The sequence below is a fragment of the Hyperolius riggenbachi genome, chromosome 7, assembly GCF_040937935.1.
Source record: "Hyperolius riggenbachi isolate aHypRig1 chromosome 7, aHypRig1.pri, whole genome shotgun sequence".
Classification (NCBI taxonomy): Eukaryota; Metazoa; Chordata; class Amphibia; order Anura; family Hyperoliidae; genus Hyperolius; species Hyperolius riggenbachi.
Window position 1 is genome coordinate 258,801,103 of NC_090652.1, and position 21,352 is coordinate 258,822,454.

General features: G+C 44.8%; 1 protein-coding gene across 1 annotated transcript in view; it reads left to right on the forward strand.

Moving 5' to 3' along the window:
- STK39 (serine/threonine kinase 39) overlaps nucleotides 1–21,352 on the forward strand; it is an 827,935-nt gene that overhangs the window by 421,814 nt on the left and 384,769 nt on the right. The window contains exons 5-7 of the mRNA XM_068247051.1: nucleotides 5,132–5,187; nucleotides 14,587–14,696; nucleotides 16,436–16,537. Of these exons, the coding sequence (XP_068103152.1) occupies nucleotides 5,132–5,187; nucleotides 14,587–14,696; nucleotides 16,436–16,537 (268 nt within the window). The remainder of the gene's footprint in view (nucleotides 1–5,131; nucleotides 5,188–14,586; nucleotides 14,697–16,435; nucleotides 16,538–21,352) is intronic.

Consider the following 21,352-nt stretch of genomic DNA (forward strand, 5'->3'; position numbering starts at 1 on the left):
CGCCTGATGATGTAAAGGCGCCACACTCCCCTCCCCGAGTGCTTACCTCCCTCTTTCCCTATGCAGCGTTCTGATGAGAGTGTAAATGAGAGGTTAGGGGCACCTCTAGCTACTTGATACTGAGGGTTCCTCTAGGTACCTAATACTTAATACTAACTTAACTGCTACCAATAATGGGCAAGGGAAGTAAGGGAGAAGTGACAGCTGGGACAGCCAGCACACTTGCGCTGCAGTTTGGTGGGGGTTTGTTGGTTCATGGAGGGCGAAGTCTAGGGTGCCAGGATATCTGTGCCTATTGGCTCCTCTGAGGTAAATCCGGGCCTGTCATGTGGGGTATGGGACAGGGGAGTGCTTCAGAAGCCAGGTTATATAGGTAATATGGATATGACCAGCTAATAGCCCCCTGCCCCCCACTACTGTGGAAACAGCACAGTTGCAGAGAGCTGCTGCTATGCCCTATCTAACACAGTGTATGAAGGAGAGCTAAATTGTCATCCGACAGGTGGAAAACATTCTCAGTCTCCTATACTAAGTGAATAGAGACGGGTGATGAGGAGGCAGGAAAAACGAACATAATGAAATAACCCCTAAAATGTAGGTTAAACCCTCAAACTAGGCAGAGGGAAACAGGAATAAACAAGCTACAGACGTACTTACTCTGAGCAACCAGGAGTGTATGTACGTATGTGTAATATATGAGGAAACAGAAGTAATACGTGAGAACGTCCAGTAAATGAAAGGGAACCTGAAGAGAGAGGTGTGTGGAGGCTGCCACATTTATTTCCTTTTGAAACCATACCATTTTTCTGGCATCCTGCTGATGCTTCTGGTCAGTTGTGTCTGAATCACATACCTGAAGCAAAGCATGCAGCTAATCTTTTCAGATTGTTGTCCGTAATGCCTGATTTGCATGCTTGTTCTGGGTCTGTGACAGAGGCGTAGCTAGGGTTTTCAGCACCCGGGGACAAAGACTATTAATGCGCCCCCTAAGGTGAAGGGGTGTGGCCAAATGTGGGCGTGGTTGTGGGTGGAGCCAAATGTACATGGAGGTTAGCAGGCTCACGCTCACCCACCCTCCCTCAGTATGTACCTTCCAGCATGTTCCAAGACAAATTCAGCAATCATGAGCCCCCCCCCCATCAAAACAAATTCCGCAATCATGAGCAAACATGAGGCCCCCAACATGACCAACTCAGCAATCATGAGGCCCCCAACAAGACAAATTTAGCAATCATGAGGCCCCCAACAAGACAAATTTAGCAATCATGATGCCCCCAACAAGACAAATTCAGCAATCATGAGGCCCCTAACAAGACAAATTCAGCAATCTTGAGGCCCCCAACAAATCATAAGGCCCCCAACAAGACAAATTCAGTAACCATGAGGCCCCCAACAAGATAAATTCAGCAGTCATGAGGCACATAAATAGACAGCATTTCACATAAATAGGCAGAATGCCCCCTTAATATGGTAGACACCTCTCACCTAGCAGCAGTTCCCCAAAATACACTCAATCTGACAGCAGTGGTTCCCCAAAAATAGGTAGCCCCAGGTCTATAGGTGTCCCCAGAATAGGTATATATGCCCAGTATATGTAGCCAGGGGTATAATATATGCCCAGTATATATAGTCAGGGGTATATGTGCCCAGTATATATAGTCAGGGGTATATGTGCCCAGTATATGTAGCCAGGGGTATATGTGCCCAGTCTATGTAGTCAGGGTTATATGTGCCCAGTATATGTAGCCAGGGGTATAATATGTGCCCAGTATATATAGTTAGGGGTATATGTGCCCAGTATATGTAGCCAGGGGTATATAGGCCCAGTATATATAGTCGGGTATATGTTCCCAGTATATGTAGCCAGGGGTATATATGCCCAGTATATGTAGCCAGGGGTATATGTGCCCAGTATATGTAGCCAGGGGTATATATGCCCAGTATATGTAGCCAGGGGTATAATATGTGCCCAGTATATATAGTCAGGGGTATATGTAGCCAGGGATATATGCAACCAGTATAAGTAGCCAAGGGTATATGTGCCCAGTATATGTAGCCAGGGGTATAATATGTGCCCAGTATATATAGCCAGGGGTATATGTGCCCAGTATATGTAGCCAGGGGTATATGTGCCCAGTATATGTAGCCAGGGGTATAATATGTGCCCAGTATATATAGTCAGGGGTATATGTGCCCAGTATATATAGTCAGGGGTATATGTAGCCAGGGGTATATGCACCCAGTATATGTAGTTAGGGGTATATGTGCCCAGTATATGTAGTTAGGGGTATCTGTGCCCAGTATATGTAGGCAGGGGTATATGTGCCCAGAGTAGGTAGCCAGGTGTATATGTGCCCAGTATATGTAGGCAGGGGTATATGTGCCCAGAGTAGGTAGCCAGGGGTATATGTGCCCAGTATATGTAGTTAGGGGTATATGTGCCCAATATATGTAGGCAGGGGTATATGTGCCCAGAGTAGGTAGCCAGGGGTATATGTGCCCAGTATATGTAGTTAGGGGTATATGTGCCCACTATATGTAGGCAGGGGTATATGTGCCCAGAGTAGGTAGCCAGGGGTATATGTGCCCAGTATATGTAGTTAGGGGTATATGTGCCCAGAGTAGGTAGCCAGGGGTATATGTGCTCAGTATATGTAGTTAGGGGTATATGTGCCCAGTATATGTAGGCAGTGGTATAGGTGCCCAGAGTAGGTAGCCAGGTGTCCCCCTCCCCAGCAGGAGGGGAGCAGCGCAGAGAAGAGGGAGAGCTGTGAGCAGCGGTAGGGAAGGGGGACAATCTCCCCCCGCCTCCTTCCCTCACCTTAGGTGCTCTCCCTCCCTCGCTCTCCCCTCCATTACTGTCCGGGTGGCTGGCAGCGGCGGGCGGAACTTACCTCCGTCTCGTCGCAGCGCGGATGGATCTGCCGCTACTCTGGTCTGGTCCAGAGCAGCGGCTGCGGAACCCGAACTTCCGGCCAGCGCTGGAGCGGGATGGAGGTGAGTTCCGCCCGCCGCTGCCAGCCACGAGCCACCCGGACAGTAATGGAGGGGAGAGCGAGGGAGGGAGAGCACCTAAGTTGAGGGAAGGAGGGGGGTGATTGCCCCCCTTCCCCGCCATCCGCACAGCTCTCCCTCTTCTCTGCGCTGCTCCCCCCCCCCCCCCCCCAAAAAAAGAAAAAAAAAACCTGCAGCTCAGCTAGGCGGAGGGCGCCCTTGGGGACCCGGCGCCCCGGGGCACTTGTCCTACCCCGACCCCCCCAAGCTCCGCGCCTGGTCTGTGACTAAAATTATTAGAGTCAAAAGATAAGCAAGACAGCCAGGCATTGATTAAAAAAAAATGTCAGCATGCATATCCCTCTCACTTCAGGTTTCCTTTAAATACCTGGAAATCTATCCAATCAAACCAATCAGGCAATCCTCTATAAGTTCTACCACAGGCGAGCAATTCTAATGCTCTGCTTGTAAATGCTGAACCCTGTGTGGGCTCCCTACAGATAGTCTCTGTTATTGATCTCTTAACAGTAATAGTTTGGCTGACAGCATTATTTTTCCACAGTTTAACCATTTAAGGACCGCAGTGATTGAAATCTACGCCCTGTTTTGGTGGGCTTTTGGCTGGCAGGGCATAGATTTCAATCACTGTCCGCAGCATGCATCCGCCGTCTCTGCGGCTACCCGCCGATCGCGCCGCTCAAACCTGACGATTCTCACCGCATCTCACAGGCTCTGCAGGTCTCTATGACGGCAGAGTCATGTGAGCCGGTCAGGAGCCGATTTCATTGGCTCCTGTCCCTGTCTTTCAATGTAAGCCGTTCCCATTGGCTTACATTGAAAAACAGGGTCAGGAGCCAATGAAAGCGGCTCCTGACCGGCTCACATGACTCTGCCGTAATAGAGACAGGCAGAGTCTATGTCCTGGGGGTCTCGGCGAGCGGCGATGACGGCGGTTGCGACGGGTATGTGCTGCGATTCGTCGGGATTCTGTCGGGATTGGACCAGCGGTCTCTGGTCCTTAAGTGCCCAGAGACCACTGGTCCTTAAGTGGTTAATAAAAATAAGATAACACTAGACACTGCATTTATTCTGCAGCAACTGAGTCAGTATTTTGGGCTTGTTTTATTCAGTTACGATTGATCTGTTATGATTTTTTTCACAGTAATAGAATGACGTAGATCACAATTAAAGCAAGAATTCTGATTCTTTTTCTTGTTAGTTCTCTTCAAAAACGTAGGCCTTGTTCACATTATACGTGTTGCCGTGCGCATTTCAGATGTGCTGACACACTAGAACATCAGAAGTGCATGGACTGCACTGTCTGATGTTCACACTATGGGCTTGATTCACTAAACCGTGATAACTCAAATATCACACCTTATCAAATATATCACACCTTATCAAAGTTAACGCGCCTTATCAGAGTAACATAACAAGCGCTACGAACCCGCAGGGGCTCAGGGCAGGACGAGTGCCATTGCCAATTAGCAGACATAAGTTCATAGCGCTCACTATGCTACTCTGATAAGGCATGTTAACCTCTTGACGACCAGCTAACGTCGATTGGCGTAAACTGGTTGTCTGAGGGCTTCCATGGAAACGGCCGCTCGTTCGAGCGGCCTTTCCATGTCAGTTAACGGAGGGTGTCTCCGTGAACACCCAGAGAGCCGCCGATCGCGGCTAGCCGCCAAAATGTAAACTGGAGGGGAAGAAATCAGCAGCGCCGTGACGTAGATCGGCGATCCCCAGCCTCTGATTGGCCGGGGATCGCCGGCATCTGATAGGCAGAAGCCTATCCTATCAGGCGCAGGACGGTTATCCGTCCTGCGCCGCTCAGAGGGGAAGGGAGAGGGAGGGAACAGACGAGAGGGCGGAGAACGCTGCGGAGGGGGGCTTTGAAGAGCCCCCCCGCTAAGCAAATGCAGCCGGCGGCGATCAGACCCCCCCAGCAGGACATCCCCCTACTGGGGGAAAAAGGGGGGTAGTCTGATCGCCCTGCTGCTCTCCTGATCGGTGCTGCGAGCTGTAGAGCCCACGCAGTACCGATCACTGAAAAAATCCCTGGTCGTCAAGTGGTTAACGTTGATAAGGTGTGATATCTAGTTGTTTTATAAAATGACTACTTTTTGTCTTTCAGGGATTTAAAGGCTGGTAATATTCTTCTGGGAGAAGATGGATCAGTACAGATAGCAGGTAACATAAACCGCTTTTCTAGGCAACGTGTGTAATCAGTCATGTTTATACTGCTCCTATGTTTATACTGCTCTTACTGCTATTACGGAATTATTGATAGATTGTTCACTCATTTGAGTTGTATATTAGCCACTGCACCCGGATTGCAGTTAAAGTATACCCAAGCCAAAGCTCGGATACAAAATGAGATACCTAAAGAGAGGGATGCCTCAGCATCCTATTGAGGCTTCACTCGGTATTCTGATGTCTCCCGTTGTTGAGTGCGGCGGCCCAGGGCAGTATCTAGGCTAAATTGCACCCAGGGCGAGGGTGTAAAAATTGCACCCCTTCCCTCCCACCAACGTGGATTTGCGAACCCTTACTCTTTAGGGACAGTCACACAGCACAGGTCACAAGTAGATCTGCCTACTTACTAGCGGCCAGCTGCTCCTCCAGGAGGAAGCAGGAACCAGGAAAATACACAGGTAAAGAGAGCCTGGAAAGCTGACTCCTCCATGGGCGCCGCGCACTGACAGCCTGCAGTACTTCTACAGTACATCAGGTGTCATCACGCAGTGGTGACATGATGATGACTTGAAGTCTGATGCAGGCGGCCCAGGAGGAGTCAAGGAAAGTGATCGAGCTGGTAGTATCTATTCTTCTTTAATTTTGCTGTTCCGCATGTCACCTGCTCTCTAGCGGTTGTGTCCTTCTGCCTGCTCTCCTCTTCTTCTACTTACCGGTCTGCGCCCAGGGCGGTCGCCCTGCCCAAGAAACAGCCTTGGTGCGGCCCCCTGGAAGGTAAGCAACAATGCATTGTCACTAATATTGGGGCCGCGCAGCTCCTCTTCCTGCAGCATGGGCATGCAGTAGCCGTGCGAGCCCACCTGTGCATGTGCAGTAAGCTGTAGCCACTCTTGTATGAGCAGCTCAGTGCTACTGCGCATGCGTGGCTGTGTTTATGCAGCTCGGCTGTGCTCGTAAAAGAGGAGGAGATGAGCACGTATTTAATGATGGTTTAGAATAAAAAAATAAAGGAAATACTGAGACTTCCCTATGAACAGATAGACTAGCCAAAAACTCATCAGATCTGTCAGATTTCTACTGCCTACTGTGAGTGACAGAAGCATAGGAGAAAAGTAATTTATAATTTATATTTACTCTAAGAGAAATGTTCTTCTAATAAGTATGTGTACACACAGGGCCGGATTTGTACTCTTTACTGCCCAAGGCCACTGTCAGCAGCCGCCCCCCCCCCCCCTTCAGTATAGGTAGCCAGATGACTCCCCCCTAGTATAGATTGACAGATGATCCTTCCCCCTATCTCCATTATCGCTAGCCTGTTGACCCTTCCCTCCAGTATAGGTAGCCAGATGACCCTTCCCTCCCTTACACCATTTTAGATACACTGATGACCCTCCCCCTTTCCTCCAGAATAGGTATCCTGATGATTCCCCTGTGTCTGATCGTGCTGCCCGGAAGCTCCCCTCCACACTAAGTAGCACACATGCGCAGTGTGAAGTTAATTATGCTGCTGATGGTAACATAATAAATATCTCCGCTTCCAAACATCCTACACTCCCCAAATTTTCAGGGTAGAGAGGGGATCCCCCGAACTACCTCTATACCAAATTGCAGTTCCCGAGCCCCGCTGGATCAGGAGATAGATTAGAGAAACCTACCTCCTGAACCAGTGGGTCTCGGGTGCTGCAATTTGGCATAGAGGTAGTTCGGGGGGTTTGGAAGCAGAGATATTTATTATGTTACCATCAGCAGCATCATTCAATAGGAAATGTGACTGCACAGTCTCCTACTGCGCATGCGGGGCAGCGCAAATCCACAGGCAGCGTAATCAGACACAACACCCCCCTTCCCCTAGTATAAAAAGCCAGATGACCCTCCCCCCTTCTGTATAGATAGCTTGATGACCCTTCTGCCTCCAGTATAGATAGCCAGATGACCCTTCCCCTAGTATAGCTTGCTGCCCACCCGCCCTTCATTCTGTTGTGCCCTAGGCCATGGCCTAGACGGCCTTGACTTAAATCCGACCCTGTGTACACATACTGTATATTTCAATTTTACAATTTTTCACGACAGTGATTCTTTAATAAGCTGATCCTCTTGTCGTAGGGCGGACGCATGGAAGTCTGTAATAAATGCGATTGAGGAGAATTGACAGAAAGGAGGGGTAATTGAAGGCATGAAATTAGTTTTCATGCTGTCTTCAAGAGAAGTACAATGTATAGAGGAGACGGCTGTCTAGAATATCATTCTCGAAGACTTTATTGAGGAAGAGCGACTGGGAGACCACAAAGTAATTAATTCCTTGGGGACGCTTGCTGAGCTGCAGTGAAGACAGGAGAAATATTATATAATAAGAATAATGGACAAAAATGTCTTTTTAATGTATTATAGAGTTATGCAATTAGGAAAAGACTAAATGAACAGTAATGTATCAAAGCCTCATTTATTTATTTATTTTTTTTGTGTGTGGATTTTTAAGGCCCCTTTCACACTGTCGCGTTGCGTTACCCTGTTTTGCCGCAGGGTAACCCTACGCCAATGAAAATCTATGAGGGGTTTCATACCTGCGCGGTGCAATGCGATGGAAGCCTCCAAATTCGAGTGCGGGCTATGCCAGGAGCAACAGCTGTCAGGCAGCATGTGGCATGTGGCGAACTGCAAGTCATGTTAGTCTACGGCGGTGCATCTTTTAAAAAGTTTTTGCGCATTCGCGTTGTGATGCGCATGCGTGGAAGCTTATTTGTTCAATACACTTCCTTGCAATTTGAATTTCAGCCACAGGAAGAGAGCACTATAGGGCCTCACTTCCTACTTGGCCTGAATGGAGATTACCGCGCACTGCCACAGTAATCTCCAAAGGCTTCTTTTAGTGGTGCGATCAGCCATTCGCACCACACTTAAACCGGAAGTCGGCACTGTGGAACTTTCCTTGTGCTTTACGTCCCTGTAACAATTCAAAGATAAAAGAAGTTACTGGAGATAAATGTTACAAAAAGGAAAATGTCGTTGCTACTCCTAGATACTGAAATCCAGGAGTATTCTGTAGTGGTTTTCAATACAATTTGCTTTAATTAATGTAATTCTTATTGTACCTGAAGGCAGCTTCAGTGATTGAGCAGGTATATAACTCACCCATTCACCAGGAAATGGTTCTTATGGTTAAATCCCGCCCCTGCAGAAAAACCACCACATTTGGCCCAAGCCTTTCCGAAGGAATCCGGATCTCTGTGGCCATCCCTACCTGTGTTGCGGTGGCCTAGCTTGGCAGCCGCCTATCAGGCCGCTGTTTCTGATTGAGTTTTATCGAAAAAAGTAGGAGAAGGGCCCGTTTCCGCTTGTGCGGTGGGAATCGCCGCGGAAAATATTTGCATGCGGAGGCGAATTCGCATGCGGTTGTATGCGAATTTTCATGCAAATTCACGTACGATTTTGCATGGATGACTATAGGCTTGATTCACAAAGCGGTGCTAACAGTTAGCACGCTGGTGAAAAGCCCATTATCATGCCTAAACTCAGTTTAGGTGTGATAAGTTTAGGCGTGATACGTTTAGGCGTGATAAGTTTAGGCATCATAAGTTTAGGCGTCATAAGTTTAGGTGTGATAAGTTTAGGCGTGATACGTTTAAGCACCAACTGGGTTAGCACCGCAGTGCACAGCTGATCAAAAGTTTTCTTCGCATAGAGTTTAATGGCGCTGCTTTGCGCGCAGGACTTTGCGCGATCTAAACTTATCTAAACGTATCACGCCTAAACTTATCACACCTAAACTTATCACGCCTAAACTTATCATGCCTAAACTTATCATGCCTAAACTGGCATTTCACCAGCGTGGTGCAATGGTTATCACGCCTAAAGTCTTTTACTGGGTTAGCACTGCTTTGTGAATCGAGCCCCATGTATGCGAATTTAACCATGGCAGTGCCTGTGTGCTTTTCCATTGTTTCTATGCGAAATCGTATGCGAATTCGCATGAAAATTGCATACCAAAACCGCATGCGACTTTCCTATAAAATACATAGTATGTGAATCGCAAAGTGGTATGCGGTATGCGAATTCTGATGGCTCTGCCGTGCAGATTTTTCCTGCACAGAAAAACACTCAGAAATCCTGACAAGTGGAAACAGTCCCATCCACTTGTATTGTCTATGCAAATCTGCATGCAGGAAACGCATGCAGATCCGCTCTAGTGGAAACGGGCCGAAGAGTTCAATTTATCTGTACAACCAATCGTCTTTATTAAATTACTATAAAATAAGATATTTTTATAGTATCACTTGAGGCCAGTCTTAAGTGTGATCAGTTAACCAAAGGATAGAATGGGGAAAGGTTTGAACTAGAGATGGTCAATGAATTGCTAAAAATTCTTGCTTGCATTATTAGCATCTCAGTGATTATTTATGTGTTCTGTTTGGTAGTTTTTACTATAAGAAGACTTATCGTTTTATATGAAATGGCAACTTTTTTGGCCTTCCATCTTGCACAACAGGCATGCAAATAAATCTCTTACTATATAGGGCGAGTCCATGATATTGTGCTAACCTTTCTGTTGAACAGTTTCAGTACTGCCTACCTGCCTGAAAGTGCCCCAAGTAAGCCAGATGTGTCTGTCTAGTTTACTCTGCTAAGAGGGTGGATAAGATGGTGATCTCATCAGTATTGCTTGATTTCCTCATCAGTCAGTATAACCCGATTTCCTAAGTTTGCGCTTAAGTAACTGAAATTAGCAGTAACGTTTTTTGGGGTAGTGGATAGCCCTCACATCTTGCAGCGCTCGGATAATGGTTTGAGCCTAGCCCAGCATGGTATCTCTGTGGATTTTGCATTTTCTCCCCATGTATGGCAGGGTTTTCTCCAGGCACTCTGCATTTCTCGAACATCTGAAAAACATAAATAGAATTGGCCTCCTTAGACTTTGATGGACGTTGACCATAGTAGCAGTGAGATTTCGAACCCCTCAGAGGGACAGCTAACGGCAGGACTTTGTACTTTGTATAGTGTTGCAGAAGATGGTAATTTATATAAATTCAAAATAAATGAGTCACAAGATAATAAGGGGTTTCTAAAAAAAACCCTGTGCTGCTGAATATAATATTAACTGAGTTCCTTCCTATGGCCAGAAAATAAGGGCTCGTCTCCACTAGTGTGGGGTGCGTCTCGCAGACGCACACCGTACTGAGCCGGTGGGCGGGATCGCAGGCGAATCCCATGAGCCGTGCCATGCACGGCTATGGGATTCGCAGCCTCCATGGCGAAATCTGCGGGGGGTTCCGGGCGAATCGATCCCGCAAGCGATTCCGCCGCGGCGCCGTCATCCCCTATGGCAGAGTTTCCCGTGCGAATGATGTGCGGGGAAACTCTGCAGAATTGCCGGCGAAACCGCCCTAGTGGAAACGGGCCCTAAAAGAAAACCTGTAATGAGAAAAAGTTCCCCTGGGGTGTACTCACCTCGTGTGAGGGAAGCCTCGGGATCCTATTGAAGCTTCCACCGTCTTCCTGTGTCCAACGGTGGCCGCAAAAAAGCTCCCGGCGGGGATGTAAATATTTACCTTCCCAGCTCCAGCGCAGTATCAGCCCTCCGCTCGAAGGTAGGCGGAAATAGCCGATCGCTGTTGGGCCACTCTACTGCGCAGGCGCAAGTCTCCTGTGCCTGCGTAGTAGAGCAGACCCGACAGAGATCGGCTATTTCCGCCTATCTCCATGCTGAGTGCCTGAACAGCGCCGCCACTGGAGCCAGGGAAGGTAAATATATTAGCCTTGTCGAGCCCGGATTGCGAGACACTTCGGGGGAGCCAGCACTGGATTGCCTGCAGCTACAGCGGAGGGGGATCAAATTACAACTTGTGATTAGTCACAGATGAGGGGGAATTAGACATGCTAAACTCTCTAAATATATACAGGGTGCATTTATCTATGTCTTCTGTTCTGTGCAAGAGTTCAGGTCCACTTTAAATTCTTGGTATTTGCTCATCTCTCTCTCTCCTCTCTCTTCCCAGCTACTACATCAGCCTCTCATCTGGTATTCCACTAACTAGTCTCATGTCTATGTGTTATCATGAAAGCAGCAGCTAGTCTTATATGGATTCTTCTCACTACACTTCATCTGCTTCTCTCTGCAGATTTCTAAACTAGCTTTCAGTTCATCTCAGAATCATATTCAAGATCCTGTGCATTGCCTATTAATCACTTCCCAGCTCCTGTTTCACTTACATTTCAGACTCTATATACAAATAGACCCCTAACGCCTTTCTCCTCTCTCTAAAGATCTTCTTAAGGCTTCCTCACTAGCATCCTTTTCTTATGCACGGCTCCAAAGGTTCTGTAGGGTTGCTTCAACACTCTGGAGCTCTTTTCTTCTTCCTAATAAACTTTGGGCAATATATAGAAAATGAGATCTGCTTAAAGCCCTGGTAGCCGATATGTCCCTCGCTGCAGCTCCAGTATCCCAGGATCCCCTCGCTGGAGATGCCGACCTCGCCATGTCGGCATCTACTGCGCCTGTGTGAGAGCCGCTTATGGTCACGCTGACTTGGTTCAGAGCTTACTGCACACCGGAGCAAGTGACATATCGGCTGCTGGGGGCTGGCGGTAGCCCCGGGTAAGTAGATCTTATTTTCTATATATTGCCTGATGCTTCTTTTAACAGCACACCTGAAGTGACATGTGACACAGGTGCATGTAATACTAGACCTACTGTAAAAATTGTCTGAAGTCCCTTTCTGTTTCCAGTATAAGACATGTTTAACCACTTCAGCCCGCAGGTGTTTACACCTTCAGGACGAAGGCAATTTTCCCCTGTCAGCGCTCCTTCCATTCATTCACCAATAATTGTATCACTACTTATATCACACCTATATCATTTATATCTTGTTTGTTTTTTTGCCACCAATTAAGCTTTCTTTGGGTGGTACATTTTGCTAAGAATTATTTTATTCTAAATGCATTTTAACAGGAATATTAAGAAACAAAATCATTATTTCTCAGTTTTCGGCCATTATAGTTTTAAAATAAAACATTCTGCTGTGCATAAAATCCACACATTTCATTTGCCCATTTGTCCCGATTATTGCAACGTTCAAAATATTTCCCTAGTACAATGTATGACTCAAATATTTTATTTAGAAACAACACAACACAACATACATATTAAAAAGTTTTAGGCTCTAAGGTAATGGTTTATGTATTTTTTTTTTTAAACTGTAATTTTTTTTATTAAACGTGTATTTTTATTTTTTTTAAACGTGTGTTTTTATAATTTTTTTTAGTAAATGGGCAGGGGGGAGGGTAGATCAGTTTTATTTAGTGTGTATTGTTTTTTTTTCCATTTCTACTTTAATTTTACTTTTTGGCCACTAGGTGGCGCTAAGCACTCTCCTGGAATATACCAGGGAGTGCAATATCTTTTTTTTTACATTTTGGTTCATGAATCAAATACCTTTTTGTTTGGAGGCATTTTGATTAATTTGCAGGGAATCGTTTGCCTCGGGGAACACTGGTTCCTCTTCAGCAATCAATCCCCTGTAATAGCTGCAGGGAACAGCCGCCTGCACACAGATATGTGTGCACAAGGCCAGCGACACTGCTGGAGGGATATATTTGTCCAGATTGCCTTTGAGTGGCGATTTTTGGACAAATATATCCGTCCAGATTGGCTTAAGTGGTAAAAAACTGGGGTCGTTATCTACGCAAGTTAGCTTGTTAAACAGCTTCTTGAACTGAGTCCTGAAAAATAAATAGAAGCCAAAAGAGTGTTATTTGAGGCAGAAAAGGCCTTGTGCTATAAAGTTCAAAGAGTCATTATTTTACAGTTTGTTTGTTTTTTTCAGCTCAGCAAGGCAGCTTTGTCACCAATGCTTTTTAGAATTCAGTCTTAAAATGAAGTCCGTAAAGTGAACCTCCGGACTGAAAATCTACTCAGCAGAACTGAAAAGGCTTGGTGTTTCTTTAACAGTTTCACAGCATCAGAACTTTGTTTTTCTTACCAAAGCATCATTTTTAGCTGCATTTTTAGCTAAGCTCCACCCATCAAAGAAAACTTCCCGGGTTTTTTTCCCTGATGCTGGGCAAAGCATGATGGGATTTCCTATGTTGTTATTCATTTTGCCTAGCAACTGGGAGGGGTGATCAGCACACAGGACAGATGGAACTGTGTCTCAGCTCCCTGTCACCTCCTTTCAACCAAAAAGATGGCTGCCCTCATGAAATCAAACATTTGTCTGTTCTTTTAAAACAGGATGGGTAAGAGATTATATTACCTATCTATTTTAATTAACATAACTAATGTAACTTAATGACAGTATGTTTGTTTAGGCTGTTTAACAGATTTGGGACTGCCGCATGTTAAAACTATGCCGCACTTGTGGCTGCCTAAGCATGTCATGCAATTGTGCGCCCCACCGTCACCGCTCTGTAGATCAGTCAGGAGACCTTTTTATTGGCTCCTGACCGCCTGATCACTGTGACCGAATCAAAGTGATCAAAAAGTAGTGGAATGGAAAAAGGCTATGGCCCTTAAAGGGGCCAGATCCTGCAGTACTAAAGTAGTTAAACTGAACATAAAAATATGAGACTCAGTTCTATGTTATATTTACCTTTAGTAAAACACATACAATTAATCATCTCAAAAACAGAGGTGCCTGGCTCTTCTACTGACCACATATGCTATTGTTCCGTTGTTATTGCCTGATGAAGCGGGATCAAACCTGCGAAACGCGTTGCATATTTGGAGTTCATAAATAAAATATATTGACTGTGTTTACTACAGTCGTTGTGTGTCTACTTGGAGGAGGTAAGTCCACCACTACCTCCTCTATTTACCAAGAATTTGTTTTTTTACGCTCATTTAGCTCCCTTTTATCCTTTTGGCGCCTCTGTTCTCCTGCATAATTAATAATGTCACTTGCTTTAACACTGTTAACCTAGGCCCTTCAAATTTGCATTCTCATCTCCCTCTCTCACTTGCATTCCCTCAGTGTTGATAACCCACAGTCCCATTTTTTTACAGTATCTGTTGTATATTTTCCCCTGCCACCTCCTGTTTTATAATTTGTAGTTGTTATTTATGCAGGTCTGTAACTTATAACCCCAATTTATTGTACAGCTCTGCATAATGTATTGTTGCTTTGTAAATTATAATGACTCTAAAATAATAATAGCAATAATTGTAAAACATGTTTATTATGTAAAGCACAGCAAAAAAGGTCACAGCTATGCATAATAATAATCTGAGTCATAGGAATGTTTCCTTCTTTCTTGGAAACCTATAAACAGTTATAATGAAGATGATAAAGTAACCTTTATTATTCGTTTTACTGTTGTTGCCAGTGTTACAATTTAAATGGTTTTAAGCTGAAGTATGTTTCTCTTTTGTTTATTGTGTATTGTTTCCTTTTGTCTCAGATTTTGGAGTTAGTTCATTTCTAGCCACTGGCGGTGATGTCACCAGAAATAAAGTTAGAAAGACGTTTGTTGGCACCCCCTGCTGGATGGCCCCAGAAGTAATGGAACAGGTGAGATTAGATTTACATAAAAGTAAACCTTAGGTGAAAATAAATGTAAAATGAATAGCTAATAACGTTCTGCTGTTCCACTAAATTTATTTGTGCAAAATTGACAGTGAACTTATACTTAAATGGGCTGATATGGTTCATCTTAGTACAGAAAGGGGGCCCATAGTGTCAGATGACAAATGCAAATATAAGTGCAACAATGGATGCCAGGTATAACAGGTGTAAGAGAGCTGTGTAGTTGCCGGTGCCTAGTCTAAATGCAAATATAATGCTGCTGCACGGGTATATACACATATTTTAAAGGCTTCTCATCCACTAATGCTGCCTATTGAGAACGTCCAGCCAAACTGGGGGCTTTCTTCTCTCTCTCCAGTTGTCAGGTGTCTTTGAGACCACAGTATGATGTATTTATCTGCTTTTATTGTATTTAGATCCTAAAATTAATAGCTATCTGGCCATTCTTTAGGTTATTAACACACTCGGTGGCCTCTTCTTGAGGTTGGCCTCCCCTCTGTGCTGTCGCCACCAGCATACTGGACAACCTCGGTTACTACTGTTCTCAAACCGCGCTCGTTCCCAGGACTCTCTGTGTCGTGGTTGCTCTGCACAGCTGTTCAGAAGGGCGATTGACGAGTGTGGGTGGAGTGGATAGCGCATGCAGCTTGCTCCCATTTGAACCAGTCGGAGATGTAAACCGTGGCCACAACAGCAGCACTGGGGGGAGGCCGTGCACGAGAGTGGGCCATGGAATGTCTGAAGTCCTAAAACTTCAGCAGATAGTTATGTTTTTACATCTATTTTCCCCTTAGGCTTACTTTAAAGTTGGCCTCTAGACAATTTCTGTCTTTGAATCATATTTTTCGAGTCCCATTCAGATCAAACGATACAAGTGTACATTTGCCATAAAGGCAAGGTTCATAACCTACACAAATAACAATTGAACAGTCTACATGTGATTAAAGAAGACATGTATGAAGAACGGATTTACTGCGCATCTTATTATTGAGCTAGGTCCCAAGCAGCCATGGCAACTTATTTTTTTGCATGTGCTATGAATATATATACGACTTAAACACTCAAACTAGAGACAGTATATATACTTCGAAGAGATTCTACAGCCTACTGGGCGAAGAGGAGACAATGGTTGGAATAGCTGCCCGATATGTCACTGCCTGCCACCAACTGAGAGAAACATGATACCCCATGGACTGCAGAAGGAACGTGACCCCTATACCCCTCATACTGTCCCCTATACACTCTCAACCTCCTTGATAACACAACCACCCCCTTCCATGAATTACCTTGTTTAGCTTTGGCAATGCTAAATGTATTTGGCCCTGCCGATAAAGCTTTTTTTGAATTTGAATTTGACTCGTCACTCCTCTCTAAAGACATGACAGGAAATAAGAGGAAATCTCATTCTTGGAAGAGGAAGCCCCACCTCTGAGGAACACAAATTCCTTTAGGTGATATTTCACCATTCCAGTGGCACTGGCAGCTATAACATTCTGAAATCCAGTTTATTTTCTCTTTTTGTCTCAACTGTCCCCAAAAGAAGAACTTATGTGAAATATTTCAATAGAGACACAGATATTTATAAAAATGGCCAAGGAATAAACCCTCTACACTATCTAAAACATAAAAAATGATTACTCTAGTCTAAATAGCACACAGCTTTAGTTTCAGTCACATGTATTATTATTAGTATTCTTGTGTCGTTTTTGTCTTTATCCCTGCAGGTACGAGGATATGACTTCAAAGCTGATATATGGAGTTTCGGAATAACTGCCATTGAATTAGCAACAGGTTCTGCTCCCTATCACAAGTATCCTCCAATGAAGGTGAGAGAGTGATATGAAGCACACACAGGGTGGAGATCTATGTACAGTGGGATGTAAAAGTTTGGGCAACCTTGTTAATCGTCATGATTTTCCTGTATAAATCGGTTGTTAAGATAAAAAATGTCAGTTAAATAAATCATATAGGAGACACACACAGTGATATTTGAGAAGTGAAATTAGGTTTAATGCATTTGCAGAAAGTGTGCAATAATTTTTTAAACAAAATTAGGCAGGTGCATACATTTGGACACCACAAAAAATAAATGAAATCAATATTTAGTAGATCCTCCTTTTGCAGAAATTACGGCCTCTAAACGCTTCCTGTAGGTTCCAATGAGAGTCTGGATTCTGGTTGAAGGTATTTTGGACCATTCCTCTATCCTTTTTACATCTCTAGTTCATTCAGGTTTGATGGCTTCCATGCATGGACAGCTCTCTTTAAAGGGGTTCTGTGGGGGTTTCTGAGGCGAAAAACTGCCACTTACCTGGGGCTTTTATCAGCCCCCTGCAGCGGTAATGTCCCACGCTGTCCTGCTCCCATCCGCCGTTCCCCGCAACCGGCACCGGGCTATTATTCGGCTGTCACACAGACGAATAATGCGCGTTGCCGCGCCTCCGCTCGCGTCATCTGAGGCTTACTGCGCAGGCGCAGTACAACGGGTTCTTGTACTGCGCTTGCGCAGTAAGCTTCCGATGACGCAGGTGGAAGCGAGCGGGTGCGCGGCCACTCTAGCGCAGCCGCAGTTGGATCCCATGCCACTTAGACCAGGGCCGGCGGCGGAGAACGGCAGATGGGAGGAGGACGGCGTGGGACATTACCGCTGCACGGGGCTGATAGAAGCCCAAGGTAAGTGTCTGTTTTTCTCCTCCGCAACCCCCCACAGAACCCCTTTAACTCACACCACAGATTTTCAATTATATTCAGGTCTGGGGACTGAGATGGTCATTCCAGAACGTTGAACTTGTTCGTCTGCATGAATGCCTTAGTGGATTTTAAGCATTGTTTAGGGTCGTTGTCTTGTTGAAAGATCCATCCCCGGCGCAGCTTCAGCTTTGTCACTGATTCCTGGACATTGGTCTCCAGAATCTGCTGTTACTGAGTGGAATCCATGTGTCCCTCAACTTTTACAAAATTCCCAGTCCCTGCACTGGCCACACAGCCCCACAGCATGATGGAACCACCACCATATTTTACTATACTTGTTTTTATTGGAATGCTGTGTTGTTTTTCCTCCTTGCATAACGCCCCTTGTTATGCCCAAATAACTCAATTTTAGTTTCATCAGTCCACAGCACCTTATTCCAAAATGAAGCTGGCTTGTTCAAATGTGCTTTAGTATACCTCAAGTGGCTCTGTTTGTGTTGTGGGTGGATAAAAGGCTTCCTCTGCATCACTCTCTGCATGTCCTTGTGTAAAGTGTGCTGAATGGTTGAAGATGCACAGTGACTCCATCTGCAGCAAGATGATGTTGTAGGTCTTTGTTGCTGGTCTGCGGGTTGACTTTGACTGTTCTCACCATTCGTCGCTTCTGTCTATCCGAGATTTTTCTTGGTCTGCCACTTAGAGCCTTAAGTTGAACTGAGCCTGTTGTCCTACATTTCCTCAGTATGTTCCTAACTGTGGAAACAAACAGCTGAAGTCTCAGAGACAGCTTTCTGTATCCTTCCCCTCAACCATGATGGTGAACAATCTTTGTCTTCAGGTCATTTAAGAGTTGTTTTGAGACCCCCATGTTGCTACTCTTCAGAAAAAAATAAAAGAGGAGGGAAACTTATAATTGACCCCTTAAATACTCTTTTTCATATTCGGCTTCACCTGTGTATGTAGGTCAGTGGTCACTGAGCTTACCAAGCCAATTTGAGTCCCAATAATTAGTTTTAAAGGTTTTGGAATCAATAACATGACAAATGCATGCACCTGCCTAATTTTATTTAAACAATTATTGGGAACATTATGTAAATCCAATAAACTACATTTCACTTCTCAAATAGCACTGTGTGTTGTGTCTCCTATATATTTAACTGACTTTATCGTAACAACCAATGATTTGTACAGGAAAATCATGACTATTAACAAGGTTGCCCAAACTTTTGCATCCCACTGTAAAGGGCTCGAGCCACACAGCTTTTCATGAAGGTGTTGGGTGATAAAAAAACCCTTATTGTTTGGAGCACAATCTCAAAGCAAACCTGTAACTTTAACCACTTGAGGACTGCAGTGTTAAACCCCCCTAAAGACCAGGCCATTTTTAGCTTAATTGGCCACTGCAGCTTTGAGGCTTCGCTGCAGGGCCGCACAACACAGCACACAAGTGATCCCCCCCCCTTTTCTCCCCACCAACAGAGCTCTCTGTTGGTGGGGTCTAATCGCTCCCTCAGTGATTTTTGTTTTATAAATATTTGTTGTTGTTTTTTTTAAATAAATGTTACTATTTATTTGTTATTTTTTTAAATCCCTCCCTCCCCCCAGCCAGCCAATCACGGTGATCGGCTGTCATAGTGTCATAGGCTTCAGCCTATAAGAGCCGATCTCTCTCCTGTGTCCCAGGGGGAGAGCCGTGTCACATGGCTGTCCCCAGTACAGCGCTGCGTTAGATCGCAGCGCTGTACAGGTATATTAGATGGCGAAACAGTCGTCTAACAGTCTCTGAGCGGCGATCGTCACTAGGAGGCTGAAGGCAGAGCGGAGATCTCCTGCAAAACAAGCCCCAAGGACTTTACGCCAATCGGCGTTAGGCGGTCCTATCGGCGTGACGCGGATGGCAGCCAGTTAAAGGATCGTTTTTAAAGGACAACTGAGGTGATATGTGACATGATGAGATAGACGTGTATGTACGGTGCCTAGCATACTAATAACTAGGGTGTGTTCCTTTTTTTATTTCTCTGCCTGAAAGAGTTAAACATCAGGTATGCAAGTAACAGTTTCTGCCCGTGTCGGGACAGGGTCAGACTGCGCCAGATTATAGCATAACCCTCAATGATAGGTAATTACAGCTATAAAACCCTTTCCTGTCAGTCAATGGCTTCCTGGAGCAGAAAAGAGATAAATCGGGTCAATAATTCATAAATTTGAACTCTAGCATACTTCAATGAAGGTGTCATTGAGCAGAGACAATGAAACAGTAAAAACTGAAAAATTAGATTTACGTATAAAATAAAACTGTGGGATATCTAAAAAAAAAGTCATTTTTAGGAGAAGGAGGATAGATACAATTGTTTTTCTCATCAGCTAATTTTCACTTCGGATGTCCTTTAAGGAGAAAAAGTCACACAGGCCTGGTGCAAACCGCTTCCGCCTGTGAAAACGCTTGGCTAATGTTTTTCAATGGGATGGTGCACACCGGCGGTTTGCGGTTTTTAGAAAACCGCAAACATGGGTCCTGCAGCACTTTTGCGGTTTGCAGAAGCGTTTCTACCTCAATGTGAAGTATAGGAAAGTGGAAAACCACTCTGAAAAGCGCTAGATCAGAGCGGTTTTCCAGGCGTTTTTTGTTACAGAAGCTGTTCAGTAACAGCTTTTACTGTAACAATATATGAACTCTGCTACACAAAACGCTCCCAAAAACGCTAGGCATGTTTACAAACCTCTCTAAACATGCCTAGAATCGCTCTGAAATCTGCTCCAAAAACCTCTAGCGTTTTGAGGATCTGCTAGCGGTTTTGGTGTGCACTGGGCCACACTTACCACGGTAGAGGGAAGCTTCTGGATCCTTCAGATGCTTCCCACGTCCTTCTTGAGACCACCGATTCAGTGCTGGGGCTCTTTAGAAGTTTGCGGCTGTGCTCCCATCTATGAATAAATGCAGCCGCACTGCACAGCTGCAGGACTCCTCATGCCTGCACAGTAGCATGGAGCAAATACAGTTTGCTGGTTGCCAGCAAGGACATACACACAGATTGATAGTCAGCATTTCCATCTATATTTCCTAGCATATCTAATCAGCAAGCTTACAATTGATCTGTTATGCAATTGGAAGCTGATCAGGTATGCTAGGAAATATAGATGGAAATACTGACTATCAATTTGTGTATTTGTCCTTGTTCCTCAATATTCAATCGGAAACCTGATCGGAATTTGTATAATCTATTCTGTATAAGCTAGAAGATGTAACCCGTTAATACTTTAAGTGAACCTGTAAATCCCTCTGGATCGTAACGAGGGGCATATCCTATTAACCTTTCTCCTGAGTTTACTTCAAGGAGATCATTTTTCTTAATATCTAAAATGTCATTTTCCAGGACTTAGCAATGGAAAAAGTAGTAAAAAGTAGGTAAAAAGTAATATCAAACTCATTTTGAGAAATTTCTTACATGGTAGGAGCTTTAAAAATATTTTATTGATAAGGTATAAAATTATCTATCTGGAGAAAACTCCGGAAAAATGTTAATAGGATATAGCTCATCATGAGAAGGCCAGATTCTTTGGGGAAATCCTTAATGCTAGGGGGGAAAAAGGACAAAAGGAGAGGACAGCAGAGGTTAAGATGGATTGACAGCATATTTGAAGCTATGAACATGCCTATGCAACAGCTGAAATAACCAGTGATTGAGAAACACATCTGGCATGCAAAAGTTCATATCGTCATGAATCAGAGTCGACTAAATGAATGAGGAGAAGAGGACAGATATAGGTAATGCCTCGGTGTCCTTTGTCAGGACCCAAAATGCAGGCCATATGTTTCCCTTCTGATCAGCTTACTGGGATTATCCTTGATTACCTTCCCAGATTTGTGGGCTTCCCTTTCCAAGTGGACTCTGGGTATGACTAAATTATTAGAACCTGTGGATCTGAGATTGGTACGCAGCTGTAACATT